The following is an 18,199-nucleotide window of genomic DNA, read 5'->3' as shown; positions in this document are numbered from 1 at the left end:
TGAGTGATGGTACAGAGCAGCATAGGCAAGATACAGTAGATGATATCGAGTACAGTATATACTTATGAGATGAGTATGTAAACCAAGTGGCATAGTTAAAGTGGCTAGTGATACATGTATTACATAAGGATGCAGTCGATGATATAGAGTACAGTATCTACGTATGCATATGAGATGAATAATGTAGGGTAAGTAACATTATATAAGGTAGCATTGTTTAAAGTGGCTAGTGATATATTTACATCATTTCCCATCAATTCCCATTATTAAAGTGGCTGGAGTAGAGGCAGTGTCATTGACAGTGTGTTGGCAGTAGCCACTCAATGTTAGTGGTGGCTGTTTAACAGTCTGATGGCCTTGAGATAGAAGCTGTTTTTCAGTCTCTCGGTCCCAGCTTTGATGCACCTGTACTGACCTCGCCTTCTGGATGACAGCGGGGTGAATAGGCAGTGGCTCGGGTGGTTGATGTCCTTGATGATCTTTATGGCCTTCCTGTAGCATCGGGTGGTGTAGGTGTCCTGGAGGGCAGGTAGTTTGCCCCCAGTGATGCGTTGTGCAGACCTCACTACCCTCTGGAGAGCCTTACGGTTGAGGGCGGTGCAGTTGCCATACCAGGCGGTGATACAGCCCGCCAGGATGCTCTCGATTGTGCATCTGTAGAAGTTTGTGAGTGCTTTTGGTGACAAGCCGAATTTCTTCAGCCTCCTGAGGTTGAAGAGGCGCTGCTGCGCCTTCCTCACGATGCTGTCTGTGTGAGTGGACCAATTCAGTTTGTCTGTGATGTGTATGCCGAGGAACTTAAAACTTGCTACCCTCTCCACTACTGTTCCATCGATGTGGATGGGGGTGTTCCCTCTGCTGTTTCCTGAAGTCCACAATCATCTCCTTAGTTTTGTTGACATTGAGTGTGAGGTTATTTTCCTGACACCACACTCCGAGGGCCCTCACCTCCTCCCTGTAGGCCGTCTCGTCGTTGTTGGTAATCAAGCCTACCACTGTTGTGTCGTCCGCAAACTTGATGATTGAGTTGGAGGCGTGCGTGGCCACGCAGTCGTGGGTGAACAGGGAGTACAGGAGAGGGCTCAGAACGCACCCTTGTGGGGCCCCAGTGTTGAGGATCAGCGGGGAGGAGATGTTGTTGCCTACCCTCACCACCTGGGGTGGCCCGTCAGGAAGTCCAGTACCCAGTTGCACAGGGCGGGGTCGAGACCCAGGGTCTCGAGCTTGATGATGAGCTTGGAGGGTACTATGGTGTTGAATGCCGAGCTGTAGTCGATGAACAGCATTCTCACATAGGTATTCCTCTTGCCCAGATGGGTTAGGGCAGTGTGCAGTGTGGTTGAGATTGCATCGTCTGTGGACCTATTTGGGCGGTAAGCAAATTGGAGTGGGTCTAGGGTGTCAGGTAGGGTGGAGGTGATATGGTCCTTGACTAGTCTCTCAAAGCACTTCATGATGACGGATGTGAGTGCTACGGGGCGGTAGTCGTTTAGCTCAGTTACCTTAGCTTTCTTGGGAACAGGAACAATGGTGGCCCTCTTGAAGCATGTGGGAACAGCAGACTGGTATAGGGATTGATTGAATATGTCCGTAAACACACCGGCCAGCTGGTCTGCGCATGCTCTGAGGGCGCGGCTGGGGATGCCGTCTGGTCCTGCAGCCTTGCGAGGGTTAACACGTTTAAATGTCTTACTCACTTCGGCTGCAGTGAAGGAGAGACCGCATGTTTTCGTTGCAGGCCGTGTCAGTGGCACTGTATTGTCCTCAAAGCGGGCAAAAAAGTTATTTAGTCTGCCTGGGAGCAAGACATCCTGGTCATTGACTGGGCTGGGATTCTTCCTGTAGTCCATGATTGACTGTAGACCCTGCCACATGCCTCTTGTGTCTGAGCCGTTGAATTGAGATTCTACTTTGTCTCTGTACTGGCGCTTAGCTTGTTTGATAGCCTTGCGGAGGGAATAGCTGCACTGTTTGTATTCAGTCATGTTACCAGACACCTTGCCCTGATTAAAAGCAGTGGTTCGCGCCTTCAGTTTCACACGAATGCTGCCATCAATCCACGGTTTCTGGTTAGGGAATGTTTTAATCGTTGCTATGGGAACGACATCTTCAACGCACGTTCTAATGAACTCGCACACCGAATCAGCGTATTCGTCAATGTTGTTGTCTGACGCAATACGAAACATCTCCCAGTCCACGTGATGGAAGCAGTCTTGGAGTGTGGAGTCAGCTTGGTCGGACCAGCGTTGGACAGACCTCAGCGTGGGAGCCTCTTGTTTTAGTTTCTGTCTGTAGGCAGGGATCAACAAAATGGAGTCGTGGTCAGCTTTTCCGAAAGGGGGCGGGGCAGGGCCTTATATGCGTCGCGGAAGTTAGAGTAACAATGATCCAGGGTCTTTCCACCCCTGGTTGCGCAATCGATATGCTGATAAAATTTAGGGAGTCTTGTTTTCAGATTAGCCTTGTTAAAATCCCCAGCTACAATGAATGCAGCCTCCGGATAAATCGTTTCCAGTTTGCAGAGAGTTAAATAAAGTTCGTTCAGAGCCATCGATGTGTCTGCTTGGGGGGGGGGTATATACGGCTGAGATTATAATCGAAGAGAATTCTCTTGGTAGATAATGCGGTCTACATTTGATTGTGAGGAATTCTAAATCAGGTGAACAGAAGGATTTGAGTTCCTGTATGTTTCTTTCATCACACCATGTCACGTTGGCCATGAGGCATACGCCCCCGCCCCTCTTCTTACCAGAAAGATGTTTGTTTCTGTCGGCGCGATGCGTGGAGAAACCCGCTGGCTGCACCGCTTCGGATAGCGTCTCTCCAGTTAGCCATGTTTCCGTGAAGCATAGAACGTTACAGTCTCTGATGTCCCTCTGGAATGCTACCCTTGCTCGGATTTCATCAACCTTGTTGTCAAGAGACTGGACATTGGCAAGAAGAATGCTAGGGAGTGGTGCACGGTGTGCCCGTCTCCGGAGTCTGACCAGAAGACCGCTTCGTTTCCCTCTTTTTCTGAGTCGTTTTTTTGGGTCGCTGCATGTAATCCACTCCGTTGTTGTCCTGGTTGTAAGGCAGAACACAGGATCCGCGTCGCGAAAAACATATTCTTGGTCGTACTGATGGTGAGTTGACGCTGATCTTATATTCAGTAGTTCTTCTCGGCTGTATGTAATGAAACCTAAGATGACCTGGGGTACTAGTGTAAGAAATAACACGTAAAAAAAACAAAAAACTGCATAGTTTCCTAGGAACGCGAAGCGAGGCGGCCATCTCTGTCGGCGTCCTGACAGTATTATTCACTGTGGGGTTAGGGAGGAACAGGGGAGGACAAAGTTCAGATAGGAAGTATGGGGGGTAAGGATAGGAGTCCAAAGAGGAGACAGGGTAAGGGGTGAAATGGGGGAGTTGGGGTTATATAATCAGGGAATAGGATAGTTGAAGGTCAGGGGCCCAGTCTCCCATACCAGACTACTACGCTCTCCTACAGAAATGTACACTCCTACAGAATGTTTAGACTATTTCAAGGGTACCTATATAAGGATTTCATTTACACAAAACCCATACATAAGGCTTCTATTTACAAGTAGTCATAAACAACCCATCTGATGAATTGGACTAAGGAGCATCCTGATCCTCCATCCTACCTTTGGGAATAGGGCCAACATAAGGACTACAAACCTCTTCCCAGGGCCATGCATAACGCATTGGTAAGCAGTCATAGCGGTCTACCTACCTTGGGTTCTGGGGGGAACAGGGCATTGCTGAGGCGATACATATTGTCCAGGTTCATCTGGATGGAGTTGTTGGTGAAGCGCAGCTCGTGGAAGTTGAAAGAGGTGTCCCGGGGACAGATGTCGCACTCGCCGGAGAACGGAGAGATGCTGATGGTGTTCTTCAGCTCCGACTGAGGAAGGTTGTCACTGATTCCCCCATCCACGTAACGCTACAGTGAGAAGAGGGGGAGACAGGGAGGAGGAAGAGAGCGAGAAAGTGAGAATAATTGGGTGTTTTTGGACCCATGCACAACTATAAACAAGCCGTATTTGTTTGACCACAGGACCACAGCCTTTACATAACAACACCCCAGGCATACTGTAGTCCGGACGTCTCAGGGCTGACATAGATGACTGTTCTAAATCTCTATTTATTTATTATAAATATTTGTTGTTGACTTCCTCTACCTATCTTCTGCTAAAAAATATGTAACTTATAACCCAACTCGGTTATCACTGAAATCTAACATGATACGATATGTCACGCCCTGGTCTTAGTATTTTGTGTTTTCTTATTATTTTGGTCAGGCCAGGGTGTGACATGGGTTTATTATGTGGTGTGTTTTATCTTGGGGTTTTTAGTAGGTATTGGAATTGTGGCTTAGTAGGGTTATCTAGTAAAGTCTATGGTTGCCTGAAGTGGTTCTCAATCAGAGGCAGGTGATTATCGTTGTCTCTGATTGGGTACCATATTTAGGCAGCCATATTCTTTGAGTGTTTCGTGGGTGATTGCTCATGTCTTTGTGTTTGTTTGCACAAGATAGGCTCAGTCACTTTGGTTTTTCTTTTTTCCTTGTTTTGGAAGAGTAGAGAAGAGAACGAGCGCCATTCTCCTTGCGGAGATGGTGCTAAATCCATCAACACGGTCGGTCCCTGGGATTGGGCTGGCCAACACGATTCGGTTTGCTTGGAAGGAAAAGGAGTTGGAGCCTTTAGGACGGGAAACTTTTGGAAGGATAATATTGATGGGGATTCTAAAGCTGATGGTGAAGGACGTGTTTTGTTTCCAAGGCAACTCGTTGGAGGGAGCATACGACGTGGCACTATATACAGAGGAGAAACACGATGATATCCTGAGAAGGGCAAGAGCAGTGGGAGGTGAGAGGCCGATGAGCCACTATGAAATAACAAGCCTGGCGAAGAACAACTTTAGGGTTGTAACTGTCAACATTTACAACCCATACGTTAAGGACGAAGAGGTGAGGGCCTTTCTGGGGAGATACATGGATAACGTCTCCTCAGCAAGGCACCTCAAAGACTCCCTTGGGTTTTGGAATGGGAGGAGAGGCTTCCAGGCCCTCCTCAGGGAGGACCCAAAGGGACATGGTGGCTACCTCCATCCTCCTGCTATGTTCTCCCTAGGGGCTGACAGGGGACGTTGTTTTATGCACGTCAGCCCCCATTTTGCAGGCGCTGTATGGCCTACGGCCACATATTCGCCTCGTGCAGCACAAGAAAATGCAGATTTTGTGGATCTGAGGAACACGAGGCGGGGATTGTGACAAGCCTAAGGCGTGCCACGGGTGTGGCTCGTCAGCACACCTGTGGCGGGGGTGCTGCTGGTTTCCCCAGGCCCTCAACTTCTGTTGGGTGGGGACACACCTAACAAGACTTAGGACTGAGTACAGGAGGAGGTGGGGAGTTTTTTGTTTGGGGACTCAGCCTCCCCGACTTTTTTATTTATTTATTTATTTATTTATTTCCAAACCAGCTGCAGCACTGGGGAGGGGGAGGAGTGTGGGGGTAGACCCAGGGTGCAGGGCACCCCGGAGCCAAACACTATTCCTGCATCCTGGGTTGGTGAGATGGAGGAAGAGGGGGGGGATGTCGGGAGTACGGATGGTGTTCTCACCGGTAGATATGGAGCAGGGGAGCATCGGGTGAGTCTCCTGTTTTTGTTTTTTTCTGTCTGGGTTTAGAATTTGAGTGTATTACATGTTTTTATTTTATTATTTCATGGGGTCTAATTTTACTTTTGTTAGTTTAAATGTAAGGGGTTTAAGGGATTTTGTTAAGAGGGCGGTTTTTAGTTATTTGGAGGGTGTGGGGTTTGATTTTTGTTTTTTACAGGAGGTTCACCTGAGGGATGGAGGGGATGTTAGTAGGTTTAAGAGGGAGTGGGACAAGGGGGAGTCGGTTTGGGGTATTGGGGGTGCACTCATCGGGGTAGGGATTTTGTGTGGGCACAGCGAGGTAAAAGTGGAGGATTCTTTTGTGGTAATGCAGGGAGGGTTATAGGGGTGGATGTCACGATAAGGGATTGTAAATTTAGATTAGTGGTGGTGTATGGGCCACAGGTGGTGGCAGAGAGGAGGGAGATGGTGGACTATCTGACGCCCCTGTGTGTCACAAATAGGAAATTAGTGATAGGGGGGGATTTTAATACAGATTTAGGAATAGGGGGGGATAGCAGTGCAGGCGCCATTACCGGGCTAATGGCTTGCCATGGTGTGGTTGATGGTGGTCTGCACACTACTCCCGAAAATGGCCGGTCCTACATGGCGCAACTCCAGGGGTTGAGTGGAGGCTCGACTATATTTTTGTACCCAGGTCTTTGGGTAAGTTGTCTGGGCGGCTGTTGCCTGTTTTCTTTTCGGATCACGACGGGGTGCTCCTGCAGGTGGGGTCGCCAGTCTGCCTCTTTGGTAGGGGGTACTGGAAGTTAGATCGGGTTGTGCTGGAGGAGCAGGCTTTTGTTGACGGGTTTTATGGTTTCTTTTGGAGGCTTGAAGGCCTCCGGTCCATGTGCGAGGGGGTGTTAGAGTGGTGGGAATTAGTTAAGGTGAGGATTAGGGCTTTTATAATAGGGTATTGCAAGAGGGAAAAAAGGGAGGAGAGGAGGGAGGTGGATCGTATCCAAAGGTTAATTGAACTCGAGTACGAGGCAGGCAACCTCGGTGGGTCGTTTGACTGGGAGAGATCCGCTACCCTAAAGGCGCAGCTCAGGGAGTTGCAGGAGCGGAAGGCTCGAGCTTTCCTGGAGCGTGCGCATAGTGGCTTTCTAGAACACAATGAGACTTGTTCTGCTATGTTCTTTAAGTTGGTTAGGGCCAGACAGAGTAGGAAGGTAATGCATGGCGTTAGGGAAGAAAATGGTAGTATAGTAAGTAAACCAGAGGATATGGTCAGGGTGACAACTGATCATTTCCAAGGTTTATTTAAGGAAAGGGAAATAGATGTAGAGCAGGGAAATGTGTTTTTAGAACACTTGTCCAGGCGGTTGCCGGAGGACATTAGAGAAGTGATGGAGGCCCAGATTTCACTAGAAGGGGTTGAGAGCGCTCTTAGGAGGATGGGAAAAGGGAAGGTGCCTGGGATGGATGGGCTGCCGGCTGAGTTTTATCTCAAGTTTTGGGGTATACTTGGACCAGTGGTCCTCGAAGTCTTGAAGGCCATCCTTGAGACGGGGGTCCCGGGGGATCAATGGCTGTTGGTGTGCTGTCACTTTTATATAAGAAGGGGGAAGTAACAGACCTTGGCAACTGGCGGCCGTTGACCATGCGGTGTGTAGATTACAAGCTACTTGCAAAGATTTTAGCAGACCGGTTGCGCACAGCCCTTCCCTACGTCGTCCATGAGGATCAGACGTGCGGGGTAGAGGGCCGCTCTATTAGATGGAACCTACAGTTAATCAGGGACTCCATCGCTTGGGTTGAAGATAGAGGACTGCCTTTAATGGTAGCAGCGCTAGATCAGGCGAAAGCCTTTGATCGCGTGAATAGATCCTTTTTATTCAGAGTGTTAGGTCAATTAGGATTTGGGGAGAAGTTCATAGGATGGATTCGTACATTATATGTCAGAGCGGGGTGCCGAGTTAGTGTAAATAGTCACTTGGGTGACGTTTTTGACCTCTCGTCTGGGGTCAGGCAGGGGCGCCCACTCTCGGCTCTCCTCTTCGTTCTGTACATGGAGCCTCTGGGGGCTGCCATTAGGGCAGACACAGGGGTGGAAGGCTTGTTGATCCCTGGAAGTGGTGGGCTGCGTGTTAAGATGACGCAGTACGCCGACGACACTTCCTTGCTGCTGTGCAAGGACTCGTGCCTGACAAGGTCCCTTGCCATCTTTGGGGATTTCACCCGTGCGTCGGGAGCGGTTCTGAACCATGCAAAGTCTTCCGTCAAGTTTTCCGGTAGATGGCGCGGTAGAACGGATGTGCCTGGGGGGTTATCTCTCTGTGAGGGGGCCCTGAGGATTCTCGGGGTCCATTTTGAGACCTCCGGCTCAGCGACGCTAAACTGGAACATGCGTATCGCAGTGGTACAGAGGAAGCTAGCCATGTGGAAGGCTAGGTATTTGTCTTTTATGGGCAAAGTCCTGGTCCTAAAGGTGGATGTGTTGCCGTCTCTTTTGTATTTGGCGTACATCTACCCATTGCCGGCTTGTCTGAGGAGGCCTCTAGTGAGGCTTGTGTTTCAGTTCATGTGGAGTGGCAGGTGCGAGTGGGTCGCCAGGGCACGCATGCTCTGTCCCATCGGGGAGGGAGGTAGGGGGGTACCACATTTCCCCCTCAAGCTGGACACAATTTTTGTTTCTTTCTTGCTCATCCAGTGATACACCCGTCCGGTTACCTCCTGCGGGTGTTCTTCTCGTATCAGGCGAGAAGCGTAATGGTGTGGTCTAACACGGGTCCTCGGGCGGAACAGCTGCCGTGGCACTTTGGTCATGCGGCCAAGTGGCTGCATGCGCACCCTGAGGTTGAAGTTGCCCGAGTAGGTTTAGATCACAGGCACCTGTACGAGGAGGTCAGAAAGGTAGGGAGTCCGGCGCCTGTAGTGGGCATCTCGGAAGTGGTTTGGGAGGGAGTGCAGGCGCGGGGTCTGGACAACAGGCTCAAGGACCTGAATTGGTTGAGCCTCCATAAGTGCTTGCCGGTACGTTCCATCATGTACCGGTATAGTTTCGTGCAATCTCCCACCTGTCCAAGATCCTCTTGTGGCCAGGTTAGAGAGAGGTGTAGGGAGAGCGAGAGGGACGGATAGGGAAAGGTTTCTGCTCTGGCTTCTCATGAGTCTCTTTAAACGGGGGCTGTGGGAAGCCAGGCAGAACATGGTGAAGACAGGGAGAGATTGGGGGGTGGAAGGGATAGTGAGGAGGGTGGAAGGAGATTTGAGGGGGAGGATGAAGAGGGAGGAGAGGAAGTGGGGGCAGAATGCTGCTCGGGAGAGGTGGAAGGGGGGTTTAGGGCTGGGTGTCATTTAGATTTGTAAGGGGATAGATTAGGGACGGGGAGATAGGGAAAGGTAGTTTGTAGGGTGACGGGGAGGGAAGATGCTCCCCTGAGGTTTTGTTTGGGGTTTTTGTTTAGTTAAATTAGTTAAATTAAAATACCATTATTTGAGTATGTATGAAAATTATGAGTTGTAAAGAATGAATGGTATTGAAGATAATAAATTATTTTTTTATTTAAAAAAAATAGGCTGTATAGGTTTTCGCGTTACGTTTGTTGGTTTTGTATTGTTCGTTTTTTCATCATTATTAAACATGTATGAAAATGACCACGCTGCATTTTGGTCCGACTCTCCTTCACCGCAAGAAAACCATAACACGATACAACACATTCAAGGAAACATTCCCCTCTTGAGGGCATATTAGGCATGTCAGATTTCCCCTTAGCCGAGCTTCTCCACACTGCCAACTCATGACCAAACAATCTCACGTTACTATTTGGAGAATTAATCCATTTTTACACCAGTCTCATGTAATTATCCGATGCAGCTCCATTCCCAAGTTCAGATGCTACCCTCTAACATTTCAACATGAATTAATCGTTTTCCTGTGTAAAACGCTGAGAACATCTGAGGGGAAAAAAGGATAGCAGTGCCAGTTTCAAAGCATGATCAAGACTCAACTTGGCAGTGAGTTTAGCAAAGAGAGTTCAGGGCTGAGGACAAAGAATGCACTATTTTTCCTTGTTCAGAGTGTCAAAGCCAACTGTTACGAGTCCAGTGATGAAATCTAGTTTAAATTAAACTTCATCACTTTCACAAGAAACTTACATAAATAGTTTGCACATTATTCTGAAAAAGTACATGCTCCGCCAACTGGCAGATAGTTCAACTTCATGCCCTCAGATATGCTGTTTATAAGTAATTTATGACTGTTCTATATATTTGTCATAATAGACCGAGTATGGGGCATATATATATAGAGAGATGGGGCATACATCTATATAGAGACATGGTGTCACACCCTGATCTGTTTCACCTGTCTTTGTGCTTTACTACACCCCCCCCCAGGTGTCGCCCATCTTCCCCATTATCACTTGTGTATTTACACCTGTGTTCTCTATTTGTCTGTTGCCAGTTTGTTTTGTTCGTAGAACCTACCAGTGTTTTTCCCCTCGCTCCTGTCTCGTCTTAGTCTTGTCTTCCTGTTTTCTAGTTTTTTCCCGGCTTTGCCCCATCTGCCTGTCCCGACCCTGAGCCTGCCTGCCCCGACCCTGAGCCTGCCTGCCGTCCTGTACCTTTGTCCCGCTACTCTGGTTTATCGACTTCTGCCTGCCCTGACTGTGAGCCTGCCTGCAGTCCCGTACCTTTGCCCCACAACTCTGGATGACCAAGCTCTACCTGACCTGATGTAACTCTGAGCCTGCCTGCCATCCTGTACCTTTGCCCCTGTTCTTGTAATAAACATTGTAACTTCGACAGTCTGCATCTGGGTCTTACCTTAAAACATGAGAAATGGAGCATACATCTACATAGAGAGATGGGACATAAATATAAATCCAGAAATGGGACAGAACGTGTCTCCTTCCTGAGCGGTATGACAGCTGCGTGGTCCCATGGTGTTTATACTTGCGTACTATGTATGTACAGATGAACGTGGTACCTTCAGGCTTTTGGAAATTGCTCCCAAGGATGAATCAGACTTGTGGAGGTCTACATTTTTTTTTCTGAGGTCTTGGCTGATTTCTTTTGATTTTCCCATGATGAGGTATGCCTTGAAATATATCCACAGGTACACCTCCAATTGACTCAAATGATGTCAATTAGCCTATAATTTTCTGTTTTTTTCTATACTATTCTATAATATTACTTGTCATGCACAAAGTATTGTCGTGGCCAAAAGTTTTGAGAATGACACAAATAATAATTTTCACAAAGTCTGCTGCCTCAGTTTGTATGATGGCAATTTGCATATACTCCAGAATCAAAAGTCCCTCTTTGCTATACAAATGAACTGAATCCCCCAAAAACTTTTCTACTGAATTTCAGCCCTGACACAAAAGGACCAGCTGACATCATGTCAGTGATTCTCTCGTTAACACAGGTGTGAGTGTTGATGAGGACAAGGCAGGAGATCCCTCTGTCATGCTGATTGAGTTTGAATAACAGACTGGAAGCTTCAAAAGGAGGGTGGTTCTTGGAATCATTGTTCTTCCTCTGTCAACCATGGTTTCCTCCAAAGAAACACACGCCATCATTGCTTTGCACAAAAAGGGCTTCAAAGGCAAGGATATTGCTGCCAGTAAGATTGCACCTAAATCAACCATTTATCGGATCATCAAGAACTTCAAGGAGAGCGGTTCAATTGTTGTGAAGAAGGCTTCAGGCCGCCCAAGAAAGTCCAGAAAGCGACAGGACCGTCTCCTAAAGTTGATTCAGCTGCGGGGTCAGGGCCCCCAACAAGTACAGAGCTTTCTCAGGAATGGCAGCAGGCAGGTGTGAGTGCATCTGCACACACAGTGAGGCTGTCACGCCCTGACCTTAGTTATCTTTATTATTTGGTTAGGTCAGGGTGTGACAAGGGTGGTTTGTTTAGTTTTTGTATTGTCTAGGGGGTTTTGTATGTCTAGGGGTTTTTCTAGTCTAGGTGTTTATATGTCTATGGTTGCCTAGATTGGTTCTCTATCAGAGGCAGCTGTTTATCATTGTCTCTGATTGGGAACCATATTTAGGTAGCCATGTTCCTTGGTTATTTTGTGGGTTGTTATTCTATGTTTAGTTGCCTGTTCTGCACTAGCCATATAGCTTCACGGGAAGTTTTGTTGTTTGGTATAGTTTTGTTCAGTGTTCTCTCTTTCATTAAAGAGTTATGTACGCTTACCACGCTGCGCCTTGGTCTCATCAATATGACGAACGTGACAGAGGCGAAGACTTTTGGAGGATGGCCTGGTGTCAAGAAGGGCAGCAAAGAAGCCACTTCTCTCCAGGAAGGAGAAGACAAGGTGAGCACTACAACCAGTCCTGTGTCATGCCAACAGTAAAGCATCCTGAGACCATTTATGTGTGGGGTTGCTTCTCAGCCAAGGGAGTGGGCTCACTCACAATTTTGCCTAAGAACACAGCCATGAATAAAGAATGGTACCAACACATCCTCCGAGAGCAACTTCTCCAAACCATCCAGGAACAGTTTGGTGACGAACGATGCCTTTTCCAGCATGATGGAGCACCTTGCCATAAGGCAAAGGTGATAACTAAGTGGCTCGGGGAACAAAACATCGATATTTTGGGTCCATGGCCAGGAAACTCCCCAGACCGTAATCCCATTGAGATCTTGTGGTCAATCCTCAAGAGGCGGGTGGACAAACAAAAGCCACAAATTCTGACAAACTCCAAGAATTGATTATGCAAGAATGGGCTGCCATCAGTGCCATGTGGCCCAGAAGTTAATTGACAGCATGCCAGGGTGGATTGCAGAGGTCTTGAAAAAGAACACTGCAAATATTGACTCTTTGCATCAACTTTATGTAATTGTCAATAAAAGCATTTGACACTTATGAAATGCTTGTCATTATACTTCAGTATTCCATAGTAACATCTGACAAAAATATCTAAAGACACTGAAGTGGCAAACTTTGTGAAAATGTATATTTGGACGTCGTCATGGAAATGACCGGACCAAGGTGCAACGTGGTGAGTGTACATTTTCCTTTATTTATGTAAATGTCGCCAACAAAACAGGAAACAAAGCAATGACCGTGAAGCTTACTAGGGCTATAGTGACTAACAAAGATAACTACCTACAAAATAAAGGAAAAAAGGCTGCCTAAGTATGATTCCCAATCAGAGCCAAAGATAGACAGCTGTCCATGATTGAGAACCATACCCGGCCAAAACATAGAAACAGAAAACAGAAAAATAAAGAAACGAGAATGCCCACCCTAGTCACACCCTGGCCTAACCAAAATAGATAATAAAAGCCACTCCATGGCCTGGGCAAGACAATTCTGAAAACATTTGGACACGACTGTAGATGTCCTATCCGACTTGTCAAAACTGCAGTTTTGTTAACAAGAAATGTGTGGAGTGGTTGAAAAAATAGTTTTAATGACTCCAATCTAGGTGTATGTAAACTTCCGACATCAACTGTACATCTATATAGATAGATGGGTAATATATATATATATATATATATATATATATATATATATTCAAAAAATAAAGGGAACACTAAAATAACACATCCTAGATCTGAATGAATGCAACATTCTTATTAAATACTTTTTTCTTTACATAGTTGAATGTGCTGATAACAAAATCACACAAATTATCAATGGAAATCAAATTTATCAACTCATGGAGGTCTGGATTTGGAGTCACACTCTAAATGAAAGTGGAAAACCACACTACAGGCTGATCCAACTTTGATGTAATGTCCTTAAAACAAGTCAAAATGAGGCTCTGTAGTGTGTGTGGCCTCCACGTGCCTGTATGACCTCCCTACAATGCCTGTGCATGCTCCTGATGAGGTGGCAGATGGTCTCCTGAGGGATCTCCTCCCAGACCTGGACTAAAGCATCCGCCAACTCCTGGACTGTCTGTGGTGCAACATGGCGTTGGTGGATGGAGCGAGACATGATGTCCCAGATGTGCTCAATTGGATTCAGGTCTGGGGAACGGGAGGGCCAGTCCATAGCATCAATGCCTTCCTCTTGCAGGAACTGCTGACACACTCCAGCCACATGAGGTCTAGCATTGTCTTGCATTAGGAGGAACCCAGGGCCAACCGCACCAGCATATGGTCTCACAAGGGGTCTGAGGATCTCATCTCGGTACCTAATGGCAGTCAGGCTACCTCTGGCGAGCACATGGAGGGCTGTGCGGCCCCCCAAAGAAATGCCACCCCACACCATGACTGACCCACCGCCAAACCAGTTATGCTGGAGGATGTTGCAGGCAGCAGAACGTTCTCCACGGCGTCTCCAGACTCTGTTACGTCTGTCACATGTGCTCAGTGTGAACCTGCTTTCATCTGTGAAGAGCACAGGGCACCAGTGGCGAATTTGCCAATCTTGGTGTTCTCTGGCAAATGCCAAACATCCTGCACGGTGTTGGGCTGTAAGCATAACCCCCACCTGTGGACGTCGGGCCCTCACCACCCTCATGGAGTCTGTTTCTGACCGTTTGAGCAGACACATGCACATTTGTGGCCTGCTGGAGGTCATTTTACAGGGCTCTGGCAGTGCTCCTCCTTGCACAAAGGCGGAGGTAGCGGTCCTGCTGCTGGGTTGTTGCCCTCCTACGGCCTCCTACACGTCTCCTGATGTACCGGCCTGTCTCCTGGTAGCGCCTCCATGCTCTGGACACTACGCTGACAGACACAGCAAACCTTCTTGCCACAACTCGCATTGATGTGCCATCCTGGGTGAGCTGCACTACCTGAGCCACTTGTGTGGGTTGTAGACTCTGTCTCATGCTACCACTAGAGTGAAAGCACCACCAGCATTCAAAAGTGACCAAAACATCAGCCAGGAAGCATAGGAACTGAGAAGTGGTAAGTGGTCACCTACTGCAGAACCACTCCTTTATTGGGGGTGTCTTGCTAATTGCCTATAATTTCCACCTGGTGTCTATTCCATTTGCACAACAGCATGTGAAATTTATTGTCAATCAGTGTTGCTTCCTAAGTGGACAGTTTGATTTCACAGAAGTGTGATTGACTTGGAGTTACATTGTGTTGTTTAAGTGTTCCCTTTATTTTTTTGAGCAGTGTATATAGATAGATAGATAGAGATGGCTGGGCGGGGGTGGAGGAGGATAAACAGGATATCTAAATATCTATCTGTGAACCTGACACACCCGACAATGGGACACACTAACTATATCCTAAATTTATTGAACAATCTAGTGTGTTCCGCCTGTGCTCTATGGATGTATAATTTGGCACTGAGCAAGGGACATGCCCAGATAGAGGCTATATGCCCTCAATGAAAAGAAGAGCAGATAGCAGTGAAATATACTAGAGAATAAGTGGCATAAATAGATCATTGTTACATGGTAGTTGATGTTTTGGAGGACTGTGCTCCTATGTCCTAGAGACTCAGTTTAGAATGGAGACACCCTGGACTTCCTGGTCCAAATCTGCTGAGGCCAGAAACCAGTCTGGAAGTATATAATACACCACTGGTCTGCCAAGGGAAATGGTTCACGGGCTGATTAGCTCCTAGAGTAAGGTAGACTGACACATGAACAAGTACCAGAGTGTATGCACAGACCGACAGACAGACATACACACAAACAGAAAAACACAACATTACGCTACACTTGAACCTAGACACCTTATGACTATGACCTGAGCAATAAAGGCATTAGACGAGACCATAATAAACCCAGTCTAACATCAGTCTAACATCTGCTGCTTTTTCTTAGAAAACAAGGAAACAGTGTTCAAAGAAACGTAAGAAAGCAGTTGAGGCATTAGGGCCTTGGGTACTTACCACTCCTTGGAAGGATGGAGGGATCAGGCCACAGTATATGGGGATGAAACAGCTACACAGCAGTGCCTGTAGACACATCAGAGAGAGAGAGATGTTACACAGTCCAACCCAGTTTACATTACATACAACTCATGTAAACAGTCAATGGCAAGGCCAGTAAGTGAAAGGACAAATATGTATGGGATATGTATGGGATATGGAAAAACTCAAGTGCTCAGGGGTGTTCAGGGCCCATATTCACAATGTGCTTCATAGTAGGAGTGCTGATCTACAATCAGGTGCCACCTCCTTATCCAACTGATCCTAGATCAGTACTCTTACTCGGATATGTTTTGTGAATAGCAGCCCAGGTGGGTTGAGTGGGGACACTCACCTGGATGAGCTCCGCCTTGGACTTGAACTCGGACACGATGACGTTTTGTCCATCAGACACGCGAGTGAGTGACACACACAGCCTCCCGGAGGCGAGTGTGTGCGCGTCGGCGGGCAGGTCACGCTCCAGGCCCGACCTGATGACCTTGAGCAGGTTGAAGGAGGGGTGGAGGGGACCCAGGTTACGCTTCCGGGCCTCCTTGACTGTCCCGATCACATCCTCACAGCACTTAGCTAGAGGAGGGGAGAGATGGAGAGACAGTGTGTTAGTTGTGTTTGGGCCTTCCGTTGGGAGGAATTGGATGTTTTTTATTCAAAGGAAGATTGATTCTCAAGGGAACTAAACAGTGATCTGTAGCTCACAAAACATTTCTCCACTGGTTTAACTTATTTACTGCTCTGCACCTGTACTGAGCTAGTTATGTGTGTTCATCTTGTCTACACTTGGATGGAATGGATCTAAAGACTGTTATACACACAGACAGAATTCCAGTAAAGAAAATCAAGTGATTACAAAAACACTGAGGTAGTCTTATCTGGCTGAAATAAGGATGTTACTCGTACTATCAGTGGAACACATTGGAGTCACTGAGTGACAGTGAAACTCTGAGGTCATGAACGGTAACCTATATCTTCCTTCTGCCAATTTTCACAACAATCCAGTACTTTCTTTTGACTCTTAATGACGCTTTTATTGACTGTTCACTCGATTGTTATCCCTCTATTACTATAACTCTCTCTCTCCCGCTCTCATTTAGATAGTAAGTGTCCCAGTTGTGTCCTAAGTTCCCCAGTCTTTCATCTCTTCACTATAAGGTTATTGGGTTTAAAAGACGGTGAAAGAGGCATGGTATCACACCGAGACTCAACTAAGAGTCACGTTCTATGTCAAGCTGGGGCATGTTTGCTCTTAATCATGATTGCGTTTTCCCTCAGTCAGCGAGATCTATCAGTACCATTGGGAGGCCTCTGATCTAGAGGACCAATAGGTCAATAGTCCTATAACTGACCCAGATGACTTTTATCAATGGTGTGACATGATCAATGAGTGGAAGGCTACCATATTTATACACAGGCAGCCATTTTGGCTCTAACCATGTAATTATGTCATTCTTAATAATTAGTAGTTTATTACATGAAAATAATACATGCAATTTAGCAGATGCTTTTATCCAAAGAGATGTACAGTCATGTGTGAATACATTTTGTGTCTGTGTGGACCCGGGAAATGAACCCACTACCCTGGCGTTAAAAGCGCCATGTTCTACACTGAGCTACAAAGGAGACCCAGTATAACCACCTATCTATTACATAATAGCAAAGTTTTAAACATTATTGAAATAATTTCCCCCGTGTATCAAGGCCACAAGTGATGATTCTTTAAAGGTAATTTAGTTGCTAATCTAAAATTGCGACTTTTGCGTAAAAGTCACCATCCAGGCATTCATTCCACTGATGACAGGGTGCGATGAACTCAAGGGCCAGTGTAGGGTATTGGATGCTCACCTATGGATGCCTGGCTGGCGAGCACCGAGGCGGTTAGGGCACCGGCCGAAGCCCCGTAGATCTTGGTGGCACCTTTGATGAGATAAGGCGCTTGTTCCAACAGGCAGCTGGCCACTCCGATGTGATAGATCCCCAGGAACCCGCAGCCGGCAAACGACAGATTCCATTCCTTCGTTAGGTCGAACATCCCGGGTGGACAGTCCTTGGAGAGAACCTGGATGTTTGGGTAAATGCGCTTGTAATAATGACTCCCAAATTTTACCCTTGGAGTCTATGACAAGTTCCCTTCATTACTGAATGTCAACAACTGTTCCGAAAGAGGACGGCTCAAACTAGCGCACACTACTCAGTCTACTCCTCTCGTGTAACGTACAAAGAGACAGTTATGTATTGAGAATTGCGGGAGGGCGGACTTGCCATAAACTTCTCGGTTCTAGAACAGGGCAGGTCTGGCCAATCCGCATAAGGAGGCTGAGCCTTATTTTAGGTGGAGCCACGCCCCCACATTCTGCATCGGTAACACATGAGAGCGATGCAATCCATTCATGTCTATTCTATTCTAATATATTATATTCAAATCTATATTCGTTTCACCTGCCTGCTATTACTGTGACATGTCGAACTTTATTATTAATCGATTTGAGCCTATAGGCTAACATCCGGAGCATTCCATAGGCTCATGATACCATTCACGTATATTTAAAAACCTAATCTGTTGATTTGATCTTCCAAGAACAACAGGCCTACCTGCATCATCTTGAATGCTTCCCGTTCGCTTGAAGGCGTTCCTCCTCCGGCTACAGAGGCTAGTGAGCACGCGCATAACCCGCCACAGCGAACTGGTGCTGAAGCTGAAGAGGAGGCGCTCGCATTACATGATCGCATA

General features: G+C 47.0%; 1 protein-coding gene and 1 long non-coding RNA gene across 2 annotated transcripts in view; one reads left to right on the top strand and one right to left on the bottom strand.

Moving 5' to 3' along the window:
• LOC121839775 overlaps window positions 1-10,565 on the top strand; it is a 27,048-nt gene extending 16,483 nt beyond the window's left edge. The window contains exon 3 of the long non-coding RNA XR_006079219.1: window positions 10,158-10,565. This is a non-coding gene — a long non-coding RNA (uncharacterized LOC121839775). The remainder of the gene's footprint in view (window positions 1-10,157) is intronic.
• Window positions 1-18,199, bottom strand: part of LOC112216898 (patatin-like phospholipase domain-containing protein 2) — a 21,099-nt gene extending 2,900 nt beyond the window's left edge. The window contains exons 1-5 of the mRNA XM_024377042.2: window positions 18,061-18,199; window positions 17,314-17,527; window positions 15,809-16,041; window positions 15,436-15,501; window positions 3,737-3,946 (exon numbers count right to left, since the gene is read on the bottom strand). Coding sequence (XP_024232810.2) covers window positions 3,737-3,946; window positions 15,436-15,501; window positions 15,809-16,041; window positions 17,314-17,527; window positions 18,061-18,198 — 861 coding nt within the window. The 5' untranslated portion in view covers window position 18,199. The remainder of the gene's footprint in view (window positions 1-3,736; window positions 3,947-15,435; window positions 15,502-15,808; window positions 16,042-17,313; window positions 17,528-18,060) is intronic.

The sequence above is a fragment of the Oncorhynchus tshawytscha genome, linkage group LG17 (assembly GCF_018296145.1).
Source record: "Oncorhynchus tshawytscha isolate Ot180627B linkage group LG17, Otsh_v2.0, whole genome shotgun sequence".
Lineage (NCBI taxonomy): Eukaryota > Metazoa > Chordata > Actinopteri > Salmoniformes > Salmonidae > Oncorhynchus > Oncorhynchus tshawytscha.
This window is presented reverse-complemented; position numbering and strand designations above follow the sequence as displayed.